The sequence below is a fragment of the Cynocephalus volans genome, chromosome 2, assembly GCF_027409185.1.
Source record: "Cynocephalus volans isolate mCynVol1 chromosome 2, mCynVol1.pri, whole genome shotgun sequence".
In the NCBI taxonomy this organism is placed as follows: domain Eukaryota; kingdom Metazoa; phylum Chordata; class Mammalia; order Dermoptera; family Cynocephalidae; genus Cynocephalus; species Cynocephalus volans.
Genome location: NC_084461.1, coordinates 223,698,348 through 223,723,571, shown reverse-complemented (window position 1 = coordinate 223,723,571; position 25,224 = coordinate 223,698,348). Strand labels below are relative to the sequence as shown.

At 49.7% G+C, this 25,224-nt stretch overlaps 2 protein-coding genes across 9 annotated transcripts in view; both read right to left on the bottom strand.

Annotated features, from left to right (window-relative positions):
* The window catches only part of ZNF22 (zinc finger protein 22), a 51,797-nt gene extending 47,234 nt beyond the window's left edge, over positions 1–4,563 (bottom strand). For 2 of the 5 annotated variants that reach the window (XM_063086526.1, XM_063086523.1), the window contains exons 1-3: positions 4,499–4,546; positions 3,778–4,127; positions 1,583–2,232 (exon numbers count right to left, since the gene is read on the bottom strand). In XM_063086526.1, coding sequence (XP_062942596.1) covers positions 1,583–2,143 — 561 coding nt within the window. In that variant the 5' untranslated portion in view covers positions 2,144–2,232; positions 3,778–4,127; positions 4,499–4,546. Of the gene's footprint in view, positions 1–248; positions 2,233–3,777; positions 4,128–4,498 lie in introns of those variants that run through there. The other 3 variants (XM_063086524.1, XM_063086527.1, XM_063086525.1) reach the window with 3 other exon arrangements.
* Positions 4,564–10,653: 6,090 nt separating this feature from the next.
* RASSF4 (Ras association domain family member 4) overlaps positions 10,654–25,224 on the bottom strand; it is a 32,382-nt gene continuing 17,811 nt past the window's right edge. For all 4 annotated transcript variants that reach the window (XM_063085463.1, XM_063085462.1, XM_063085465.1 and 1 more), the window contains 8 exons: positions 22,038–22,180; positions 20,614–20,705; positions 19,718–19,875; positions 16,007–16,108; positions 15,668–15,719; positions 14,314–14,435; positions 13,389–13,486; positions 10,654–12,118 (listed from right to left, as the gene is read on the bottom strand). In XM_063085463.1, coding sequence (XP_062941533.1) covers positions 12,058–12,118; positions 13,389–13,486; positions 14,314–14,435; positions 15,668–15,719; positions 16,007–16,108; positions 19,718–19,875; positions 20,614–20,705; positions 22,038–22,180 — 828 coding nt within the window. In that variant the 3' untranslated portion in view covers positions 10,654–12,057. The remainder of the gene's footprint in view (positions 12,119–13,388; positions 13,487–14,313; positions 14,436–15,667; positions 15,720–16,006; positions 16,109–19,717; positions 19,876–20,613; positions 20,706–22,037; positions 22,181–25,224) is intronic.

Here is a 25,224-nt window from a genome sequence, read left to right as displayed (position 1 = left end):
CCACAATCACCTCATACTTACAAAACACTTTGGGATATCCTATTGGATGAAAGTTGTCAATAAGGCCATCTTCTATGACCCTGCACTCCAATGCAAGGCCAGGAGCAAGGCAAAGTTCAAGTTTGAGGAAATCAAAAACAGGCAAAACAAGTAATTCTTCCAAAAACTGTGATTTTACATCTATTGTTTAAATCATTAAAACATTTTCCCAGGAGAAAAATAAACAGAAGGTAGTAGTATGCAAAATATTTCACTTTTTATTTTTATGGATAATTGTCATTAATACAGCAGGAACTAACATGATTACAAAAGATACCAAAAAATCAGGTTAGCATTCAATAGAAAGTAAAACCTGAGCTGAAGTCTGATCAGAATGACACCTGGCACCATTCTGAAGGAAGTTAAGAAACATGTTTGCTAGACTTCTTAAACAATCCATGTAATGCAGATCAAAGGAGATACAACGCACTGACACATTAAGTGACTTTTCTTGTTGACAAACATTTAAGATAACCAGGGTTATCTAAAGCTCACAGTCTTGAAGGCAGAGAGGTGTGTAAATTGCAGATTTTTAGTTAGCAAGAAGCAAGCTAAGATTTTGTTGGTAAAATAGTTTGTTTATCCATGTAGATCTACAAAGCTGGCTCAGTTTTTCAGAGCACAAGAGAGTGCCAAAAGAGTTCAAGGGCATTGGGATGGATCAAAATAAATCCACCCCAACTTCTGGAAAACAAGTGATATAGCAGTAACACCATCACAAAGAACAGTATTAGTAGAAATAGGAGACTTGTGGTCTAATTCAGTTCTCACTTTGGATTCTATAGCATCTCTTACTAAGAATTTGGTGAAAAACAGGGAGATTCTTACTCCTTTAATAACTGTCCATAAGCAGAAGTGAAAAAACAAAAGAAAGCTAACATAATGTGATGGGCCTTGTTGATTAAAAATCAGTAAACGTGAATACATTTTAATATGCTGAATCTTGAGTTATACATATAAACCAATGATAATATTCTACAGAACTTTACAAACATAAAATCTCATCTGTTGCAGAACTTCAAAATTAATGGAATCAATTTCTTCTCCCTTTTAATTAATTATTCTTTCCATAGAAAGTCCTAAAACTGAGTAATCATTGGCATACCTATAATTTCACAAATGTCATCAAAACATGATGCTTTTTGTCAAAATGATATAGAAGCAATTTCAACTGAGGTCAAGAATCTTAAATTCTCTCAAAACATATTTTCAATTCTTTGTGCTCCATGTCACATAAAAAAGAAATGAGGGTAGTTGGACTCATGTAGTTTCTCTCAGCCAAATAATGTCATTAACCTTCCCAATGTCTCCATGCCAGAAAATCCAGTACTTAAGTGCTTTACTATAAAGCATCTCCAGTTCTAAAAGAAATAGCTTTTATTTTTTTACTTATTTTTTTTAAGAAGGCTGAGGCAGTGCCCTTTACTTAGCGAAGACCAGCCACTGACTTCCTTCCTGCACCAGCTTTCCAAGAGGACACTAAATGCCTTTTTGCCCTGATATTTTTACCACGGGTTTTACGGGGCTTCTCTTCTTTGTGTACCTTCACGTGCTGCCTCAGATGAGAGCTCTGGCTGAAGCATTTGCCACATTCACTGCACTGGTAGGGTTTTTCCCCTGTGTGGGTTCTCTGATGTTGAATAAGGTGGGAACTCTGGCTGAAACATCGGCCACATTCGTCACACTGATAGGGTTTTTCTCCAGTATGAATTCTCTGGTGCTGAATGAGATTTGAACTCTGTTTAAACCTTTCTCCACATTCATCACATTTATAGGGCTTTTCCCCAGTATGGATCCGTCGATGCTGAATGAGATTAGAACTCTGAAAGAAACTTTTCCCACAATCAGCACATTTATGGGATTTCTTTCCAGTATGAATCTTCTGGTGCTGAAAAAGAGTTGAACTCTGACTGAAACTCTTTTCACATTCAATACATTTGTAGGGTTTCTCATCCAAGCTTCTTCTCAGTCTACTCAAGCCTGAGTCGAATCGAACAGTCATTCCCCATTTCTGCCGCTGCCGGCCTGTTTTGCGCTTGTTCTCACAGGCTTTTCCTTGGCTTGAACTCCGAGTAACATCCCCTTTAGGCTTCCCTAATCTCATGGTGAATAGCCAAATGTATTCGCAAGAGAGTCTGCTGTCTTCTTCTGAACTAATGTCTCATTTTCTAGAACTACATAGCTCAGAATTTTCTGTATGCAAAACAAAACAAAAAACAAATTATAAATTAATTATTGAACTTTGATACCTCCTCAACCCATCAAAATCATATCCATGTTTAAATAAAAAATGTATTAAATACAAATAAAAACAAAGATAACTGTGGGGGAAAAATAAATGCAAAATAATTCCAATACTTTCAGAGTTTGCACTTAGTAAATCTCACCAAATTTCGATTGAATTTACCTTTGGACTTTTTGTCTGTTGGGACAGGACAAAAAAAAAATGGTAAGGTGCAATATAAACTTTTTAGACCTTATCAAATGTGTTTATCATTTTAAAGGATTAAAACATGGAGCCCAAATAAAATCTTAATGGGAACAGAATAACACCAAAGAGGATCAAAATTTGTGTAACAGAATATAATTATGCTTTAAGTTTAACTCCCTGTGTTAAATTTCTACTCACTTACTGGTAATTATCTAATTAAGGTATCCAAATTGAAAAGAAATGACAAATCATATGACTTTATGATATCTTTCTGTTTATCCTTATTTATTTAGCCATTCTAGTCTCACAGCTATAGATGACAAATGAGTTCTAATTCTGTAGCATAAACTGTTTTGAAAGTAGGAACTACTCTGTAAGGAGTAGTAGGTTTACTGTGAGTCTATTCAATAAATACCGAATGAGAAAAATCTCAAGGAAGAAATGTTTTACTATTACCTTTTCTAGATTGTAATGATCCAACAAAGAGGACAATTCTTTGAAAACTTGAAACAAGAGGAATGTTTTTAGAAAGAGAAATAAAAACTTCAAAAGAACTTTTATGAGATAGTGAATGAAACTGAGCAGCAAAAACATCCTAGGTAGAATACAAAAAATGGAGAAGGGGGAGGAAGTAAGTTTATATATAAATATAGGATGGAATTTTTAAAACACTAAATGCTACAAAATTCAAAATTTCAAATAAATTAATTTTATTTATTATAAGGTTGTGTTGAGACTATTTAACATAATAGCCAAAACAAAGAACCCACAAACTCCAAATAGGTGGCAATGTGGGAGAAGCTAGGACTGCAAAAGTAATAAAATTACTGAAACTATTTTCCATATCTCGTGTCAGGAAGTAGACTTTGAAATAGAAATAATTACTCTGGGTTTCTCTGCATACAAGCACATAGAGCAAATAAATGAAAACATAAATAACACTATTTTTCTTGCCTTTCTTTCATCTTACTGTATAATTGAGATTCCAGGACTTTATCTGGATATTTAATAACAATATCTGTTGTAATTACGTCAGTGTCAGAAAGAGCAAACTACATACAACACAAAGTTACACAGACACCATTACCCATTACTTAACTTTAGCAAATATTTATGGAACATTTACTACACAGGAGACATTGTTTTTAGTATACGGTGTTGGTGTTCCAAAAAATAGCTATAATAGTAATTATAAACTTTCTTAAAGCACATGTTTATGTAACACTGTATAAGTCAGATCTGGTGGGAAACTCAGAAACTATCAAAACCACCTACGGATGAGGAAATCATAAAACGAGGTAGCTTACGTGCCAGACCCTGTGCTGCTATCTTATTTCGTTCATGCCAGCTCTTTAATCCTCCTAGGAACTCTATGCAGTTATCTCCGTTTTAAGACAAGGAACCGCAGGGGTGTAGCTAGTTACTTCTTCAGCCAGGCTCCCACCCTAGCAGTCGTTCCCGTTAACAAGCCTGTAACGGGTCCGTACTCGTTAGAGGCAGAGCTGAGGTCCGCAGCCGCGTCGTCCAGGGCCGAGTCCAGCGCTCCGAACGGTGCTCAGCACGCTTCCCCAGCAGGTACGAGCGCTGGGTACACTCGGGAGCCACTCGTCGTGCGACCCCAGCCAACTGGAACGCGCCTGTTGTCTCATACGTGATACTGGGAGGATGGTAGTAATAAGTCATCATCAGGACGTTAACAGTGTAAATGGGCAACATACGTAAGCCACGCAGAACAGCCCTATACTGCTGTGTTCAACATATTTAGTCTTTAGGCGCGTCTACCGACGGAAGGATCAGGGACTGGGGCTCCCGGGCCCGAGCCCGGCCCCGTCCGCCTCCGGCCCCAACCCGCTGAGGCCCCTGAAGGCCTCTCCCCGCCGCCGCCTCCACCCGCCGCCGGCCAGCGCGGCCCTCCCGCCCCGCCCCCGTGAGGCCTAGAGGGCCAAAGGCCCGAGGCGGCCGCTACGCCGCTTCCCACGGCCGCAGCACCCCGACTCCCGCGTTCCCGCGCCCCCCAGGCCCACTCACCTCGCGGGCCGGCCGCCGCCCTCGCTCGCCGGCGCCTCTCGCGCCGCCGGAAGTGCGGGCGCGGGTTCGCCGCGCCGCCGCGGTCGCTCTAGGAACGTGGCGGAGCCGCCCTCTATGGTCCCGGCCCCCCTGAAAGAGCCGTGTTCGTTTCTTCCCGCTGCGGGTTCGTTTCCCGCGGGAGGGAGGCGTCCTGTGACCCCCGGGCCCGCGGACCTGTGGCGCCTCCTTTTGTGGTCGAGAGCGGCCTGCGGCAGGGATTTAGAAAACGGCCTGTCCAACCTGGAAAGCGCATTCTTTCTACAATACTGAGCACCTGTTACATAGAGAGCCTAAACTGTTCCTGGTTTTTTCACGAATCACCTTATGTGTCACCAAAAAGCTCCTGAAAGATGGGAATGATCATACTCAATTTACAGGAAAGGAAACCAACGCTCAGAGAAGACATTTGCTCAAGTTCCCACTGTGTAAGTGGAAGACCGGGATTAGAACGGCTTTTTTTGGCTCCAGGATTCCTGATTTTCAACACACCTCTCCTGTTTCTCTTTGGTAATGATCTCGCTTCTGCCTTCCATGCAGGTTCCTCCAGCTCAGCCAGCCTGGCCACACTCAGTTATCTGACCTCGCCTCTTCTGGGTGTCCCTCACTCTCCCGAGGAACTCCAGTCTGATGGCTTCAGGTGCCATCCTTACACGCTGAAGACCCCACACTGGCACTTCCAGTCTGAGGGCCTCAGGTGCCATCCCTACACGCTGAAGACCCCACACTGGTAACTCCAGTCTGATGGCTTCAGGTGCCATCCCTACACGCTGAAGACCCCACACTGGCACTTCCAGTCTGATGGCCTCAGGTGCCATCCCTACACGCTGAAGACCCCACACTGGCACTTCCAGTCTGATGGCCTCAGGTGCCATCCCTACACGCTGAAGACCCCACACTGGCACTTCCAGTCTGATGGCCTCAGGTGCCATCCCTACACGCTGAAGACCCCACACTGGTAACTCCAGTCTGATGGCCTCAGGTGCCATCCCTACACGCTGAAGACCCCACACTGGTAACTCCAGTCTGATGGCCTCAGGTGCCATCCCTACACGCTGAAGACCCCACACTGGCACTTCCAGTCTGATGGCCTCAGGTGCCATCCCTACACGCTGAAGACCCCACACTGGCACTTCCAGTCTGATGGCCTCAGGTGCCATCCCTACACGCTGAAGACCCCACACTGGCACTTCCAGTCTGATGGCCTCAGGTGCCATCCCTACACGCTGAAGACCCCACACTGGCACTTCCAGTCTGATGGCCTCAGGTGCCATCCCTACACGCTGAAGACCCCCACACTGGTAACTCCAGTCTGATGGCCTCAGGTGCCATCCCTACACACCGAAGACTCCACACTGGTAACTCCAGTCAGATGGCCTCAGGTGCCATCCCTATACCTGAAGACCCCACACTGGTAACTTCAGTCTGACCCTGCCATGCAGACATTATTGAACTCCAGACTTGTATATCAGATTGTTTACTCAGTAGCCCCATTTGCATGTGCAATGGACATTCCAAACCCAGAATACCCCAAATGAACTTCTTTCTATTACTCACTTTGCCTGTTCTTTCAGCAGCCTTCATCTCAGCAATTGATGGCAACTCCGTTTTTTCAGTTGCTCAAGCCAAACCCTTGATGTAATGGTTGTCTTTTTTTCCCACCCCAAACCCACATCCAATACATCTGCAAATTCTGTTTGCTCTATTTTTAGAATCTATTCAGAATCAAGCCACTTTCAACACCTCCACTGCTATACCCTCCCCCAAGCCACCATCATCTCCAGTCTGGATTGCTGTATTGGCCTCCTAACTGGTCTCCCTACAGTCTATTCACAGCCCCAGAGCTATCCTCTTAAAATCTACGTCAGATCATGTCATTCACTGGTTCAAAACCCTCCAAGGGCTTCCCATCTCGTTAGAGCAAAAGCCAACACACACAAACAGTGGCACACAAGCCTGTCACGATCTGCCTCTTCTGTTCTTTGTTTTGTCTGTAACGCTCAGAACCGGGCTCAGCAGGTAGCAGTCACTCGGTGCATGCTTGTTGAATGAATTTATAAGATGCCTCATTGTTTACGAAGTGCTTTTACATCTATCCTCTGGTAAAGATGATAGATGCCTCATTCATCTTTACTATATAGTCTCATGAAACAGGGATCATTATATCTGTCTTGCAGATCAGTAAAATGAGGCAAGAGAGGGAGACTTGCCTGAATTAATAGTGTGAGTGATAGGAGAGGCTAGACTAGATCAAAGGTTCATACTTTCAAGATGGGGCTTTCTGCTCTGCAGGGAGCTGCTTCTGCAGATGGCAAAGCATGGAGCTGAATGGGGTCTGGACAAGGAAGGTGAACTCAGTAATCCAGATAATATCTGGACTAGTGTAAAGATTAAATGAAGTAATATAAGGCACTTAGCACAATGCATAACACATAAGAAATGTGTTATTACTTTTATTATTAAATTATTAAAAGCTGTCAATGCTGGTGTTTAGAGGGGTTGGGGGTGAGGGGCAGTAGCCAGAGGTGCCAGAAACAGTTTAGGAAAAGTCTGGAAAGTTTCCAGAGCAAAAATGACTTGCTGGGACTGTTAGCTCTATGTATTGTACATTAAAATAATAATTTTTTTTTCAAAAACACTTTATTACTAAGACAGTCATGAATGAAAACTTTTTCCACATCCCACATAAAGGTGGATTATCCCTTTATCCTATACCTGAAAACAACTGGGCCAGCCACAGAAGGCCCAGAGATATCTAGATTAGAGCACTGGGTGAGGAATGATGAATTTTAAAAAGGAGAGAGATGAAAATCAGGCAATAAAGGGGTGTGGGTGGCCAAGAATGGACAGAGTAGGAGGTAAGGATGAGAGAGGCAAAAGCCAGAAATGGATATGGGGGCGGGGGAGTATTCAGGGGAGGGAGAATGAAAGGGAAAAGGAGAAAGGAGGGAAAACAGGCAGGTTTTTATACCCTCAATTTCCTTATTAGTATAATAATAGTTAACACGTACTGAATGCTTGTTATGTGCCAGGCACTGTTTGAAGCATTTGTAGTGTCTCATCTAACAGTCGGTGGTCTGATTGTTCCTGAGCACTTGCTCCACCCTTCTCTGCAACGGTATGACTTGCAGCGCCTCCTAGTGAGCAGCATGCCCACCCCGCGATGCTGACTTTACTGTGTGACTTGCTCGGGTGACTGCATGTGAGTGGATGCGAGTACACCACGTTCCAGAAGAAGCTTTGTCACTGAGTTTTTGTCAGCACTCTGCTCTTTCCCTCTGCCTCAAGAATGGCATGTCCCAAGTAAGCGCTGCTCTTTTAGTCTAGGACCCAGGATGAAAAGACACATGGAGCAGAGCCACATGAGCCCACCTGTAGCCACTACAGTCCCATGTAACAGTGAGAGAAATAAATGCTCTTGTTGTGGCACTGAGATTTTTGGTGTTGTTACTGCAGTAAAGCTGACTAATACACCTCCCAACAACCTTAAGAGATAGGAACTGTTATCCCCATTTTACAGAGGAGGAAACTGAGGCAAGTAACTTGCCCAGTTTCATACATTTATAAGTGGCAGAGCCAGGCTTTGAAGCTAGAGAGTCTGGCTCCAGAGCCTATGCTCTTAACCTCTAAATAACAGTGTACCCCTCAAATGGGATTCTAGGTTATTTTCAAGCAAATTAAATTATTGAAAATGGTCATGCATGATACTTATACAACACAAGGGAAGGGGGAGAGGATGGGGGTGACACACCGTCTGGGCATCTGTGTGTAAAAGCACACCTTTTTGGGGAATCTGAGTCAAGAGAAACCACATCCCTTAGTGGCTTGAGCTTCTCTGGGAAACTACCAGCAGGGGCCAGTGTGCCCCTGAACCTGGTGGTATTTGAAGGGTTCATTCTAGGGAGAACAGTCTTCTGGGCTGAGAGAAATTCTGGCAAGACAATTTTCTTTTCCTATGGCTTTGTCCCTTGCACCCCAACTCCCTTGCAAACACACAGACACACAGGCACTCACATGTATGTACACACGCACGCACACACACACTGTCTCAACAGGGAGCACTGCTGTCTTGGGTCTGTGTTTGACAACACTGATCCCTAGCCCAAGTGCAAGAAGGCCAGTCATATGTGTGGCCCGAGTGCAGTAGAGAGTGGTCCATCTCTTGTGAAGGCAACCCCTCAGCACAGGGACCCTGAACAATGGTTCTGTTCACCACGTCTGAGACTTTGCTTTCTGTTTCCTATGGCCTCTCTGGGAAAGGAAACCCTGGGAATTCCCATCCCTAGGTCTGCAGAAAACATCTTTGTTAAAGCCCAAATAGGAGGGCGCAGCACTCTACCCGTGCTCTGTGAGTCTCTGGGCACGTCAGTGGCTGGCTCACTCCCAGACAATTGCAGCTCATGGGGCCTAAATATAGTATGTGCATCTGGCTGATTTTACACTTGGAGCTGCTTGGCTCTGACTGACTGAGCTTCCTGCCTGATCACTGCTGAGGGACTGAGGGGCAGGGGGGCTGTTGCCCACTGCTGCACCTGACAAGGATATCCTGCTGCCCCATCTGCAGCTGCAGGCCCGTGTCCCACACACATGGGGCACATTTTGCTCTGCTGGTTCCTCCACAAATTATCTGGTCAGACTGGAGAAGCTTTGGGCCTCTTTTCCCTGACACTAAGGGGCCAGATGTATCCTGGGTGAACAGGATTATTTTGATAGTGGAAAGGTCTTTAATCCATTTTCTGGTAAACATTCCAAGCAGGTAGCATATGGTTATCGCTGTGGAAAAACAAGCTGTTTTTGATCCCTCTGGTAATTTGTTCTGGGCAAACAACCCTGTTTTTCCTGAGTCCAAGCCTTTTGTAATCATGTTGATTTAATCCTGTGCTGTTGATTTTCTCTCTGGTTCCTGAGGCGTGGCTGGGGAAGACAGTCCTGTTTTAGGAGACAACACTCTCTGACAGGGATTCTCCTTTTATCTTTGGATACCTTCATTACCTGAGAAACTAGTGAGACAAGGAGCATATGAGAAATACCATAAACTCCCTGGAGAAAGGAAGCTGGCGCTCCCCACAGAAACCATCAGGAAACCAGAACCCGGCCTCTAAAGTCTGAAATTGTGGTTTTGAAGTGAGCTGAACTAGATTGCCTCTGAAAAGCAAATATGATGTTGGTAAAAGATTTGTGAAACCCTCAGATGAATGCAGAAAAGAGTACATTTTCCTCTATTCTGTGCAACTTGCTGGTGATTTTTCTGAGCTACAATATTCAGAAATTAGCTTTGATAACGTCTATTTCAAAAGTGGCACTTACCTAAAAAGGTCTTTAATATTGTAATAACTTGCAAAAACAAACAAACAAACTAAACAGGCGGTGCCTACAGAGAGTATCCTGCTCCAGTGGCTTCCCTGCACCGGGCCCCTGTCCTGCTCTAGGCCTGCAATTCCACACACACTGTCTTAGCTATTCTGGCTCGGCCTCAGGCCTCCTTCCCAGGAGCTTCTGTGGCTCTCTGCCTGGCTGGTCTTCTGATATTCCCCAGCATCTGGCCTGCTTCTCCTGATGTGACCCCTGAACACAGGGTGGACTATGGCTCTGTCTTTGTCCCTCCAGGGCCTAGCACAGGCCTGTCACAAGGCAATCACTCAATTACTGCTAAACAATAAATGGGCAAGTGTCCTAGACCAGAGGTTGTGAATATGGGCTGGGAAAGTAAAAAAATTACTTGGCAACTCCTGTTTGATTCATTTTCTACCCTCTCCTAGGCCCTGCCTCTATCCCACCCGAGACCCTGCATCAAAAACTCATGAGGCCCTCCTGATGCCAAGATTCTGACATTCAGGGTTATCCATTTGCTGTTCAGGCCACCCGCAGGCCCCCACCAGTGACTCCACCTCTGTGTCCTATGGCAGCCTCTTCTCAGCCCTACACCCAGCCGCAGGACATGCACGGAAATGAAGGAGATGTGTCGATGTCAAGAGCAGCAGGCCATGGCACTTCTGCTTTGGCTCATCTGCCCGACACAGCCACAATGCCACAGGGTAAGAGTTTCACAGGTTGGAGCAGGGGATCAGAGTGGACACACTGGAGGAAAAAGAAGAGGAAAAAGAGAAGGTGATGCTTGCTTCTTCAGTTCAGTATGGCACACCTTTATTAAGCACCCAAGAAACCGTGTGGCCAAAGGAGAGCAGAGACGACAGAACTGCAGGCCACCCCCACATCTCTGGGCATCTCTGCAATGACGGGGCTGGGTCAGGGAAACCGGTGTCAAGTTCACCCTGGTGAGTGGCCCCACATGGCGTGGTCACTCCCATACTCTGCTGTTTATGGTGACTGAGAAGAGCTTCTGCATGCACTGGAGATGGAATGGCTCCTATCTTGACAAGCCTTTGTGGTTCTTCCCTTTAAATCCACTACCCAGAGACCCCAGAGGGAGAAGAATCTGATCTTCAGTTTGCTCTGTTTTGGACAAATGCTTCACATGTAAACTGTTGCATAGTTTCGCAAACACTTCCTCATTCATTCCAGAAATTCTTCAGCAGTGGACAAACACAAATTGTTCAGTATCTGGCCCCAGGGAATTCAAAGCCCTTTCTCCCCAAACAGACATTTCTCCTCATTGCCATGCTTTGATAAGAAGTACTGAGAGTCATCCCCTGTCCACTAGAGGAGAGGAACACAAACCCAGAGAAGAAAAGGGACACACAGGTGTGCACAGGGCAGGGGTAATGGGAGTGGCACTGCCTTCCGGCTGCTGCTGGGCAGCCCTGGACTCTCACCCACACAGGCAGCATCCTTTCAACGCCATGTGGATCACCTCCTCAACATGATCAAATTGACTGTTTCTTGCAGTGAGCTCCTTGTAAGAATTTGAGTCTTACTGATGAAGTTATTCTTGGTCTGACCTCTGCGTAGGGGTGCTGTGCTGTGCAAGGCTCACAGGGTGCTGTCGGAGGCTTGGAGGTCAGAGACATCGCAGTGAGGGGATGGCTGAGTGCAGGGCACATCCCATTCCTGCTGGGAGCCCCCGACTGTCCCAGCAGAGTTCCTGAGCAGCAGTGTGATGTGACGGCAGATGGGGATCTTGAGATTCACTTGGATGACAAAGACGGGCTTGTGGCCCTGCAGGGGCTCTGGGCCAGGCACCAGGCAAGTGGATGAAGCCCATGCCCCAGGGCCTGGGTCAGGTACTGCTTTCCCAAGCAGGAGAGGTGTGGTGTGAACAGGACTGGCCACACCATCCAGCCATATAATGTGGCTGGTGCCATAGTTTCAAGGCCACTCACTGCCCAGGCCAGCCTTGCACGCAGACCCCAGCAAGTTCCTGGCCCCTCAGCCTGGCTCTGGGCCCTGTGAGTGCTCACCTAGGGCTGTGGGACTCACGGTACTTAGGCTTCAGCCAGGAGGAAGCTCAGGCGCTAGGTTCCTCAGGTAGTGGCCATCAATCAGTGTGACCAGTTGGGGCCCGGCCACTGGGGCTCAGTGTGCACTTGCTGCTGGGGGCTTCAGAAGAGGCAGGGACTGGCCAGCTACTTGGCCTCCACAAGCTGCTCCAGGCGCTGCAGCATCGTTAGTCGCAGGGCTTGGAACCTGGAGGGAGACACAGCCAAGACGACTCACCAAGGCTGGAGGGGTCAGGGCGGTGGGAAGCAGAGCAAGGTAGCCCACAGATACCTGGTCCAGAAGACCACTGCTCCCAAATGGGAGATTGACAGCCTCTACCCAGGGGAGGAGAGCCCAGCCTGCTCCCTGGGAGGAGCAGTCCAACGGGGCTGCAGGCTGTGTAGAACTTCAAAGCAGAATATTGCTGTTTCTATTCCAAAGACTCTCCAGCACAGACCAGAGTGTGCTGGAGTGGACAGGGCAGTAGATCAGGGATGAGGAAGCCTGTGTTCCAGCTCAGGCTCTGCAATAACCTGTGCTACAACCTTCCTCATCTTGAGCCTCAGTTTCTTCTCTGTACACTGAATGGACTGACCAGGTGATCCCAGGTCCCTTCCTGCTCTAAAATCCTGCAGTGACACAACCAACTGCACAATGGATGCTTCCCTCTGCTTGGGTCTCCGCTGACTCCCAGTGGGACCTGACTGCACAGACAAAAGCTGGTGGGGCAATATGGCTTTCCAAGACTCATTCATCCAGAATCCAGAAACCAAACCAGTCCCTGACCGCAGGCCTTCGCAGTGAGCAACGTGGACAGCCTTCCTAAGCTGGACCCCACCTGGGCCCTCGCTGAATGCCCCCCATGTGTCCCGTCCAGGCTTTACCCTGATGGGTGAGAGACATAGCATCAAGGACCACAGCCTGACTAACCTCACACAGCCATGCCCTGCCAGAGCTTCCCCAGCAGCCACAGGTGACAACTGCTCCCCTTTCTATTTTCCTGGTCCCCTGCACCCGAAAACAACAGCTGGTGCTAGGAGTTCCAGCAACCACTGCTAGTACAAAAGGCATCAGACCAGGCTGAGTTTGCCCCTAGCAGGCCCTCTCTTCTGTTGCTTTTCCAGAACCATATCACCAGCAGAACCTGGAAACCTGACTGAGTGCCCACTGCGCTCCTGCCTCTGCCTCTCCTGCCCAGTTTTCTTCAGCTGTGCCCTGTGCTGTGGATGATGCTAAGGCTGGATGGGTGGTCTGGGCTGTGTCCCCGCCATTTTGGAGGCTGTCACCCCAGCTTGTTGTCAATACGAAGCAGGGGGCCAGAAGGCCATGCTGGGGAACCAGGGCTAGCAGGCCTCACAGACTGCCAGGGTGCCCAGTGCGTGGGAAGGAGAGAAGCCCCCAGCCGGCCCTGCTGCCATGCCTCGCAGAATCACCCTGCTGCTCGGGGCCCACGGCTGGCTGGTTAAGGGCTGCTTACTTCATGGTCAGTTTGATTATTTCTCTTTCCTCCTCTTCTTTTAATTTTTCAACAAAACTGTCCAGCACCGGCATTTCAAACTTAATGTACTGAGCGACCTAGAAAATCCAAGAACATTTTAATGTGCTGTAAATTAGAAGCCAAAAACGTGTTTTCTTTTCCTCGTGGCTTCCATAGTGGCCTATCCAGATGACATCTTGTATCCATGGAAGGAGCTGCCCTTGTCCCCACCCGATCCCAACACTGCTCTGTTGTGTACAAGGATGGGAGAACGGAGTCTGTTCTTATCTCAAAGGCTACTGTTAGCCCTGGGAGAAAACATTAAGCTGAGTATCAGGAAAAGCACTCAATACTGCAGCATTGTCACACTGGGTGTTCCCTGGGGTGGGGGTCGGGGGTCGGGGGAGCACTATTGTTTCTGACAATGAAATGAAATGCACCAGCCTGTGAACATCCTGAGAGAGCCACCGGGCCCTCTCCCTGGGGTCCAAGCCCCACGGGCCTCTTCTGTGCAGAAGAGTTAAGAAAAGTGCACACTGTCTGGCCAGGACTCAGACTGGCAGTAAGACTTAGATAGCTCCTTCCCTTCTATAGGCCCTAGTTAGGCCCTAGTTAAGGGTGGATCTTTAACATAAGTACAACAAAACACACTCCAGTGAAGGAAAAGGACGGGGCCCTTGACTCAACTTCTAGGACCAAGTTTCTAGGACCCAAGTTCTCTTTTTCCCTAAGCCAGCTGATGGAGCTGGTGGTCACTGACAGGAAGAAGGCGGCCTGAGTCATCACCGTGCTGGGCTCGGGCCCTTCAGGATGGCGATGGGCCAAGCTCACCTTCAGAGCCCTTTGGGAATCCTTTCTCTCTGACCTGTTGTCTCCCAGCCCCTCCCTCAGGAGCAGACCCCCCTGAGCCTCGGCCCCCACTCACATCGTGGGGGACTTCCTCGCCCAGGTCGGCTTCCATCAGGAACATCTTGGCGATCTTCTCACATGGACCGTGTAGGATTCTGGAAACCAGTGGGTACTCACAATCTTTTAATTTTGTCCGCTCTGAAAGGAAGGTGGTTTACAAAATTCATGGCACATTAGGATTGCCTCTCTCTGTTCCAGAATTGACAGAAAATGTGTTCTCTCCAGAACTGACAGAAAACGTGTTCTATCCAGAACAGATAGAAAATGTGTGTCTAGGGGTCTCGGGAACCTTCTCCAGAACTTGCTACGAACTCTGTCCTGAGAGACATGTGATCATACTGAAGGGCAGCAGAATCTGCCACCGCAAAACATGCCTCTTTGGCATAAGGATTATGTTGAGCTGAAGGTGACTGAAAAGCAGCAGAAAAAATAAAAGTTCTCTGCCCTCCCCCCAAAAGCAGTACATCGATTTGTCATGGTGTCCCCACTCTCCTCTCTACTAGGAAGGACAAAGGTTAATCACCAGAGACAACCCTAGACGCTCATGAACCCAGAAACTACACCAGAGAAGTCCAGATGACAAATCTTGCTGAAACTTGCCCTGTCTTCCCTTAGTCCCCCAAGCATTGACCTCACCATTTGCCACCCTAGAAGCTCAAAGCCCGTTTCCTTTGCCTTGCCACTCCTCTAAAAGTTTATTGTTCTTTTGTTAAGATACTGTATAAGCCCAAGTTCCAGCCACCCCATGAGCTACTTATCCCTGGGTGTTCCGGTGGGAGCACGATGCACACGTTAATCAACCTCTTTTTCTCCTGTTAATGTGTCTTTTGTCAGTATAATCTATAAGCCCCCAGCCAATGAACCTAGGATGGATAGAGGGAAAAGATTTTTTTCCTCCCCTACAGTATCATTTAGCCAAAGCCCAACTCTGAGAGAAATGGGAATTGTAGGGGTGAGAGAGGGGACAGGGAGATGGGGAGACCAGGGCCACTCGGTTTCCAGACTGTGCTGCACAGAGAGGGACCTGCAGGCTCTGCAGCTGCAGTTCCACCTCACAGTCCCCACATAGATCCCCCATCCCTCTTGACTGAGTAACAACCTAGACTCGTTCATTTTACTTAGAAGGGGTTGGGGCTTCCCACACAGTTTTGGTGGGATTCTGAGAGAGATGGTGAACGGGCCTGGGTTTGGGCTGGGGAGGAACATTTGTGATGGGAGGCACAGCATGTCCCAAGGTGAGGAGTACTGCCTGCCCCGAGCCCACCAGGAAGCGAGTCCAGGGCCCGTCAGGGAAGGAGCACAGGTGGAAGCTTGCTGGATGGACAGGGATGTTTTGTTTTTATGATCTGGGTGCCGAGGCAGACACTTACCTCCAGACTCGTGAACGATGTAGAGTGCAAACTCACTGGGGCTGTCTTCCACCTGCGCAGGCAGTCACAGGAAGTCAGACCGCGGCTTTTTGAGATGAGAGTGAACAGAGAGGGTCGCCTGGCAGTAACCACACCCCCAATGCTATGCACGGAGTCCCCAAGGGCCCTCCCCTCTTTCTGCCTAAACCCCAGAGTCACTAGCCAGCTCAGCAGAGGAATCTTGCAAGACCTTCTACCCAGGAGCCACGGTCTGCTTTCCCAGACATTCCAGTCCTTCCCCCACAACAAAACAGCAAGCCACCAGCATCCTGGGGCAAGGCTGCTCGTGGCTAGACTTACTCTGAACTTGTTCAGCAGCAGGGTGAGCACTTGCAGGGTAGTCATGGTGCTGTTGACCCTCACGTTGGTCACAGACCCATAGGCAGGAGTAAACACGGAGGTCTGTGGGGGCAGGGGGCCAATTCAGGGCAAGCCCAGAGCAGACATGAGGCTGACATCACACAGGCCAGCAGTGCTGGGTGGACTGAGCAGCAGGCGAGCCTGGGCTCTGGGAAGGCCTGTGTCTGTCCATTCACACAGACTCACACGCAAGCTGCTTGTTCCCAGACCCAGCGGACGCTCGGGGAAGCTTACACATCTTACAGAGGGTCCTAAGGAAGGCGCACACACACCGCTAGGGCCGGCTCTAGATACCCGGGAGCAGTGCCATAGAAGTAGTTCACAAGGAGTGGTGGGAACCTGTCTCTCCTTCACTCTTTCTGTCCATCAAATCGCCAAGTTTCTGCTGATTCTAAGGCTGGAAGTTCTCCAGTCCATCCCCTCCTCTCCATTCCCGCAGTGGTGCCTGAGCATCGGCCCTCAAGGCACACTGCATCTGCTTCCCAATGTGTCCCCTTCTACACTCGGCCCTTCCTATCTATTCTCCACACTGTTGTCCAAAGGCACAACCTTTTAAAAACCTTGCAACTCAAAGTGTGGTCTAGACTAGCTGCTTCGATGTAGAGTATTCAGTCCCCCTTCCTACTCTTACCCCCTGACCCCAGACCTCCTGAATCAGGGTTTGCATTTGGAGAACACCAGGCCATGCTCTCTGCACAGCATGTGAGAAGCACTGGTTTAAAGCACAGTTCTAAAAGTATCTGAAGGCTTCCCATGGCTATACAACACCATCAGCGGCTCCTCTCTGTTATGAACATACGACACCACAATCTCCTCACAAGCACTTGTGCTCCAGCTACACAGGCTTCTCCACAATTATATTCTTGTAGGTATCTTGCCCTTGCCCAAGAAACACAGTATGTGAAATCAATCAGGACAATGCCTGATGCATAATAGGTCCTCAATAAACAATAGCCAGATATTGAACCATGCAATCTTCAATTTGATCCTTACAATAGCCCTTTGAAGTACCTATAACTAGTCGCCTTTTCTTAGAAAGGAAACAAATCCTTGGGGAGGTTAAGTAGCTTGACAGGCCACTCATCGAAAAGGGCAGAACCATGACTCAAAGGATTCTGTGATGCCTATAACCCCATAGTTACCCCCTCGGTGCTTGTGCCTCCCGGCGAAGGTGATTCCTCTGCCCGTGAGCTCCTCCTTGCTTTCCAAAACCAAGTTTAAATTTGCATATTCCTCCTCTACAGTCCTAGCTCTGTTTTCTAGAGGAGGTAGCTGAGGCTCAGGGTGCCTAAAGGACTTGCTCAGTTTCCCTGGCTGGTCCCTACTCTGGAAAACCCCAGAATTAGACTCAAACGTGGGCCTGCTTCCTCCATAGCTGAGGCAGAGAGTGACTCTGGGTCATACAGAAAGCCAGAATCAGGCTTTCAGTTCCCAGCAAACATGAAACGGAGGAGTCAGGCCATTTTAAAAAGAGGAAAGGTCTTGTCAACAAGACATCGTTACTGTTTCTTCTGCACAAAGCCTTTTCTCAAGATGATACTAAGCAACTCCAAGTGGGGACTAAGGTCCCATGGCTGCTCTCTCATCTCTAGCCGCAAAAGGTTTCTCTCTAATAGAACACACCTGACTCCAACGGAGCGGGCAAAGCAGCGGGATCAGCTACAGGTTTTTACCCAGTCTGGAAACAAAACCAACATCACTGCGAGTCAGAACAGTTTTCGAAAATGACTGAGTGAAGTAACAGTGCACAGTTCTAAGAAAGAAAACCTGGAGCAACTGCCCCGGGGAGTCAGTGGTAGGAATTCTATTTTTAATTTTTAATTGTTGTCTGTGACTCAAGGAATTTGTACCCTAATTTCTAAGAACACTAATTCAGTGTGGATGCAGAGCAGGTAAGAAGGGCTTCTGTGTAGGGTTTCTCTTTGGGAGCCTGTACTCACCCAGGAGATGTGAACCAACTGTCCAAAATGCCTAAGACACTGTCCCATAGTTTAGAAAGCAGTGAATTTGCCCAGAGAACAGGATCCACATTCCACAGGCAATCTGCTCCTAGGAGGAAAAGCTGCCCTGACTGGGTTACAGGCTGAAGCCAGAGTGTCCGCCTGGCAGGCCAGTAGCTCTTCCTGCAGAGCCATTAGGTGGGAACGAAGGAACCCTCCCCGTTTACTGCCGTTCACGTCAAAGGTCACCAAGTGCCTGAGACATCTTGTTCCTGCAATGTTTGCAATGACTAAAATAAAGTTTATTGTGCCAGACACGCCTCTTAGAAATGAGTGAGATCCTTAGAGAACTGAATGTACCAAAGCGAAAACTCGCAATTCACTGTCTTGAGTCATGGAGCCAAAGACTCCCTTTTTTAGGAATATAGAACTGGAAAGAGCCTAAACCCATGGAAATGTTCTTTGAAATTTTTCGATCAATTCCTTAAAATGGCATATGAACATTTATTCAGATACCAACAACCGGTGCTTAACAATTCACAGACTAAACCCCTTTTGGAACAAGATTTAAAGAATACCCAAGTCATATGATGGGTCCTGTGGCTAACCTACACCACTCTTAACCTCTGCTTAACTTCATCCCGGGCCCCCCTTCACTTTCTCAGGAAACGCTACTTTTGGATAGTCCTGGATTTTCCTGAACGTGGCAAAGGTAACACCATCCTCATTCATTAACACTACAAACCCAGCAGGGGTTGGAGGGCAGGTTGCTTACTGAAAACATAGTGGGGTGAGGTGGTGGGCGGTGGAAGGGAGCTTGGGAGATTACAGCAGGGTCCTTTCAGCTTGCTGGGCTGAATTCGTCTTCATCCCAAAGTCCAGGGCACCCCAAGAGTGGCTTGAATGGCCCTTGGAAGACCTAACCTGGCCTTCTTTCTCTATCAGATCTGATCCCAAGACCTCCCTTTCCCAGCCATTCTCCCCCCCTCCCCCCGTCAGTCATACTCTGACAAGAAGGGCATGTGCTTACACTGGGAAGCTCTGCTTTCGTTTCCCAGTGCGGCAGGATGTGGCCTGTTACAGCACACTCCATGCGGGTCCTCACCCTCCCACCACCCCTTCCATTTATAGTACAATCAACTTCTCCTCTCACAGTTCAGTCTGTTTATGCACTGATGTCATCTGGGGAAGGCGATCTTTTCCTGAAGTCAGTACAATGAATGCATACTTGGACAAAAGGCAGAGTGCTGGGAACCAGGGGCCGTCCAGGTTCTCTGGGACAGACACTTGTGCCCTAGGGCACACCTCAGCTAGTGGCAGCTGGATACACCATGTCCCTGTGGAACAATCAATAGAGCTTGGATGGAACCTCATAGAAAGTGGCCTCATTAAAGATAAACTTGGCACTGCTTGGGCACCCACGGCTTACTTGCCAAAAATCCACGTGACTTGTGAGAATGGATTGCCAGTGACTGTGTGGCAGAAAAACATAGGTCATGAACAGGAAAGTTATGTTGCTGTGACCATGGGCAAGGTTGTCCTCTACCTGAGCCTTTTCTCATGGGGACATGGGAGGACAGCAGCCCCTCCCAGGGTCATGGTGAGGATTGACTGTAACATGACCGTCATGGGGCCTGCTGTGTCTGTGCTTGGTCTGGTTCCCACAATCTCAGCTTCAGAGCCCAGATGAGAGGCCAGGCTGGGACATCACCTTGTGATTGTAAAAGTGCCCATTGATGGAGAACCGGTGTTGCCGGATCCGCTGGGCCTCGCTGGGTGTGCGGCACTTGGGCCTCCTCTGGACCATACAGCTGGCATCGCTCTTGGTCCGCATCAGCTGTGGGGTCTTCTCGTCCTCCTCCAGGGGCCCTGCAGTGAGATATGGACGAGAGGGTGGCAGGGTGGAGTGATGGTGGCAGAGCGTCTGCTGCTGCCCCAGCAGTCAAGCCATCTGTAGGCTGGCTCCGAGGTGCCTTGTGGCCACACAGTACTGTTGCAGATGGTAACATTAGTGCTGCTCCTTTGTTGGAGGCTGGGGCGGAGCTTGGATGATTTGCAGTCTGCAGACAGGAAAAGTGACCCCAGACAGGGTAACCTGTGTCACAACGTCACAGGCCATTTGCCTCTTGGTCTCTGTCTCATGGCACCCAGGGAGGTCTTTGGCACCCCCCCATCCTCTGAGCACCCACACTGGGACAGGCCCTTCACTGAGTGCTGAGGGAAGCGACACAAAAAAGGACAGATGAGCAGTTACAGGTCGCAGAGCATGAGGACTTAGCCCTGGAGGCCTGGGGGCCAGAGGGGGAAGTGGCCTCTGCTGATGCTCTTTTTTGTGGTGCAGCACAGTGCAGGGGACTCAGGCCACTGACAAACCCACCCCGCAAGCCTTTGTTTCCTTTTCCACAAAGAGGAGTAGATGAGAATGTGGGCAGAGTGCCTCATGTTGAGTGGGTATTTAGCAGGTGTTTATCAGGGTAGCTGCCGAAGACAACTGAGGCTGCCCCCTGTGACTCCACAAAGCTGTTCCTCAGGGATTATGCTTGTGGGCCAAACTCCTCTTCTCTGACCCAGAGGACACAGTCCCGGCAGCCCATAGGCTCCACTTACCTGCACTGTCTCTGGAACTCACAACCTTGGGCACCAGCTGGGCCCCTGGCTCCTCAGTGGTGACCCCTTTTTCCTGGGGAGATAGCTCCTTTCTGAAAAGAGACAGTTGCAGTGATCAGACGGCTGCAGGCAGAGGAAGATAGTGCAGGCCAAAGAGAAGAGGCCACAGTCCTGAGGGCAGGACACCGAAGAGAAGCGAGGCAGGCTGAGTTGAGACATCCCACAGTATCTGCTGGAGGGACAGTGAGCCTGGCCTTGCAGGCCCCAGTAGTCTGGGCTGGGCTGCATCTCACTGACACATGGACATACCACATGTAACACAGCCAGTGTCCTGTGTCGAGCAGGCTTGGTGGGCTTCCCCAGGGCTTGGCAGGGAGTCAGGCAGCAGTAACCTTGAAGGAGCCAACCTCCAGGCCTCTTGGCAGGACAGACCCCAAGACGAGGCAGCCGGGGCCAGATGGAGAAGCAACAGTGGGCATGAAGGGCCACAGCCTGGTGTGCGGGGGAACAGGCGAGCAGGGGAGGAGCAGACAGAAGGAGCATCCTGGGTAGACACAGGCAGAGCCTGCGGCTGCTGCCTGTGACTGCACCTGTGATGGCTTTCACTTCAGGGAGTGGGACACAAGTCCCATTCGCAACCTTTCTGGTGTAATACTATAATTCTGCATGGCTCAAAACTCACTTTGAGTAACCAAGGACGCCTACGGATGTGCCAGGGTGTCAGTGAGCTCTCAGAGCATCAGCTTTATTTGCATATTTGAAGGCACAGTGTGGAATGTGTGCCTCCTAGAAGGAGCTGTCACAGGCAGAAGCTCGTAAAGCTGAGCTGCTAATGGCCCCTTCTGGGGGTGTGGTGTGGGAGGGGGACGTCATTAAACACAAAGACAGGCAGGAAACCATTTCTTCCAGATGGAGACATTCTTCTGATATTCAAATAAACCTGATCTTAAATTCTGACATTAAAACAAAGCAAAGTAGTTGGAGGCTACATTTGTGTGGGTTTTTAAGATACAAGAGGAGATGCTCTGAAATATTGAGTTTGCAGGGGGTGCTGAGAGCCCCCTGCCCCCTATCCCACTACAGCCCTCTCTTCTTGCCAACAAGGTACCTCCTGTGCATGTTTGAGACACATGAATGGAGGTGATAGGTGCCTGGAACATTCTCTAGGAAGGAGGTGGGGAGGAAGAAGGTGATATGGTTGTCATCTAGGAAGGCCACTTGGGTGAGCTGTGTGCTGGGGCCCTGTGGACTGAGGCAGTCGTGGGATGCTGGGGATGAGGCTGTATTATGCTCGTGGCCCATACGAGTGGGGCTTTCCCTCTGAGGCTGAGGAAAACCCCAATACATCCTACACAGTGGAATTTGGGTTGAACTCAGGTATCGTGGAGGCCCCCTAGCCCCGCCCTGCCTGGCTGGACACTCACAGGTGGCAGCTGGGCTGTCCAGTTGTCCACGAGGCTGCGGGGAGGTGCACTCGCTCCCGGTCATCCTGCATCTGGAGCCGGATGGGCCGCCGGAGTCCCCAGGAGATGTTGAGGAGCCCCTCGATGATCAGAGCCCCTTCTTCCTGTGGAGGTCCATGCAGGTCAGCTCCTTCCCAGAGCAGCCACCCTCCCTGTGCTCCTCAGACAGTGGACCCCTGGACACAGGCCCCCAAACACCCCCCTCCTCTGGAGAGTCCCCTCCTCCCCCACGGAAGGGCCACCAGCCTCTACGTGCTCCAGGGCATGAGGCTATGGGAGGAAGCCTGAGGCGTGCCTTCCAGTGCTTGGCCCATGCCTGGCCAGGGGCACAGCCCAGGATGGAGTGGCTGAGTCAGGTGTCCCACAGGAACCCAGCTGCTGTCTGGCAGGCACGTCCACACTGCGGCGAGAAAGCACGGCCTGGCTGCCTGCACCATGCAAGGTGCCTCTCTGCCCACACCAGGCCTGGGCAGTGGTTCCCATGGTCACCAGAGCAGAGGTGCCTGCACCTTGAGCAGGGTCTCAGCCTCACCCTTCTTCTCACACTATTTCTGACAACAGTAGCACCCACTTGCCTGGACTAAGCCCACCCCCATTTCCAAGCTGGCTTTTTCCTGACAGCCAGTCTTGCTTTCCTCATGACCTCTGGGACATCACCCACACCACATACCAACACCAGAATTTCTACAGCAGCCCTCATCCTGTGTCCCCAGCCAGCCTGTTTCCCTTCCCTAGATCTGCGAATGGCAGGACTCCTCTCCTGCCACCAAGCCTGAGGTCCTAATCCACTGAGTCCTCCACCAGCACCTTGGCCAGCCCTGGCTTGCACCCCGTGCCCTTGATTTTGTGTCTCTGACCTATTCCCGGCCCCTGTATCTGTGTGACAGTCCCAGGCTCTCTGTGCCCAGCTGATCACCCCACACCTGGGCCTGGCCAGACTGCTTTTTGCACCCTCAGAGCACCTGCAAGAAACCTTCTAGGCCACCCTCTCCACAGAGCTGCAGTGCTCCCAGCTACGTGCTCCTAATCTGCTTTGATGCTAGTCTTTTGGCAATTAACTTCAAACATCATTTTCCCATTACTATCTCAACCAGCAATTTATTTTATTATTTATTTATTTACTCATTATTGTGCTAAAAAACATTTCACATGAGACCCACCCTCTTAACAACAAAAATTTGTATGCACAATACAGTATTGTTCACTGCAGGCACTGGGTTTCCAGCAGATCTCCAGAACTGACTCATTCTGCATAACTGAAGCTTTACGCCCTTGAAACAACTCCACATTTCTCCCTCCTCCCAGCCCCTGGCAACCACCATTCTATGCTGTGCTTCTGAGAGTTTAAGTACTTTAAATTCCTCATGTAAGGGGAAGCATGCAGTACTTGTAGCCAACACTTTAAATATTCACAAATTCTGTTTCTCTCTCCTCGTTGGCATGGAAAGTTCCATGAGAACAGAGACCCGTGGAAACGTCTTCATGACCCTGGCAGCACTTGCAGAAGTGCCCTGCACAGTGAGAATCTTGTGGTTTGTTAGTAATACTTTCTATTTCAAACACCCCACCATCCCTGGACAAAACAGTGTACTCTAAGTTTATCTAAAACACACACAGCTTTCTGATATGACCTTGTACTATTTGCTAAAAAAGAAAACAAACAAGGAAAAACCAGAGCTATTCTTGATAACCCGCTGATGCGGCACAGGCACAGATGTGTGACCAGCCCTCCCTATCAAGGCAAGGCCAGCATTGCTGTAGGAGTTAAAGGTCCGTGGGGATAATGAGAAAACCCAAGGTGGGGTTCGGTTCTTCTTTCTTGGCCTCGGGTGCCTCTGTCATGGGAGAGAGCCCCTGCCCCACATGGAACATCTGAGCATGTAGGGATGGCTCATGCATGGAGACCCTCTGCCCTCCAGCTGCACCCTGGACCCTGAGAGGAGGGAGATGAAGCAGATGTGGCCTCGGCCATGAGGGGCTCTCATGTGAAAGCAGCGGGAGACACGAGGGAGCTTTGTGGAGAAGGTGATTGTGCATGGGCCCTGGAAGATGGTTAAAGGTGGGCAAACCAGATGGGTGAGCAGATGGTCCTGACAGCAGGCCCTGCCTGAGGGGCAGGAGAGCAGTGGCTGGGCAGTCTGAAGAAAGCCCGGGAGAGTGGAAAGAGCCAGTGGCCGGGGGGCTCCTGTGCTCACTGCTGTCCTGAGGAGAAGATGGCGGCTCCTGGGAGGTAGGGGGAATGAGATTAAGGGGCCCATGTGTGAGGCACAGCCGGAGGAGGAGACACACAGGAGGGGAACCCGTCCTGATCCAGGGTGAGGAGAAAGGGGAGTAGCTGGGCAGGGCAGGGGCTGGACACACTGAGGCTGGGCCTTCAGAGACCCCAGGGGCAGAAGACTCAGGGGACCATGCAGTGGAGGATGGGCAGTCCTCTGGGACTTGGGGGTGGGGAGTGCTGCTGCAGAGTGAGGGGCTGCCTCGAGGTTGGGAGGCCGGGCTGGCCCCACGTGACTCAGGCCAAGTGTGCCTGCCCCCAGCACACTCACCCACCAACACCCACCCTCCCCTCAGCCTGAATGGAGGGGGCCCTGTTAGCTTGCAGTTGTCTCCGATCAAACCAGGGATGGTGGGGCCACAGCAGAGACCACCAGGCTACTGGGCCGCCCTTGCCACATATGTGGGGAAGTGTGTGCTGGCAGAAACAGGTCGAGGGCCTGGGTCCCCTGCCCCAATTTTTTCAGATCTCTGCTCCGATGTCCCCTCTTAGGGAAGACACTCCCGGCTGTTCTAACTGCAGCGGCAGCCTGTCCCCTGTTCTGCCATGCTGCTGCACTGTTCTTTGCTGCTGTCCTCAGGACCCTGAAATCACAGCACCCATCCATCGATGGCTCAATTGTCTCCCTCACTAGCACTGGAGCTCTGGGGCAATGACTTTGTTCCCTGCTATATTCCCTGTGCCTAGAGCAGTCACTGGCATATGGTAGCACTATGCACCTGGCAAACAAATGAAAAAATTCTCCTTTGAAAACATCACATCTGAGATGTAGCAAGACCAGGGCCAGGCCCTGCAAGCTGCCCTTGGTCCCAGCCCAAGGTGGGCGTGCCTCGCGTGGAGCAGACTCAGTAGCCTGGCCTCAGCCGCTTCTGG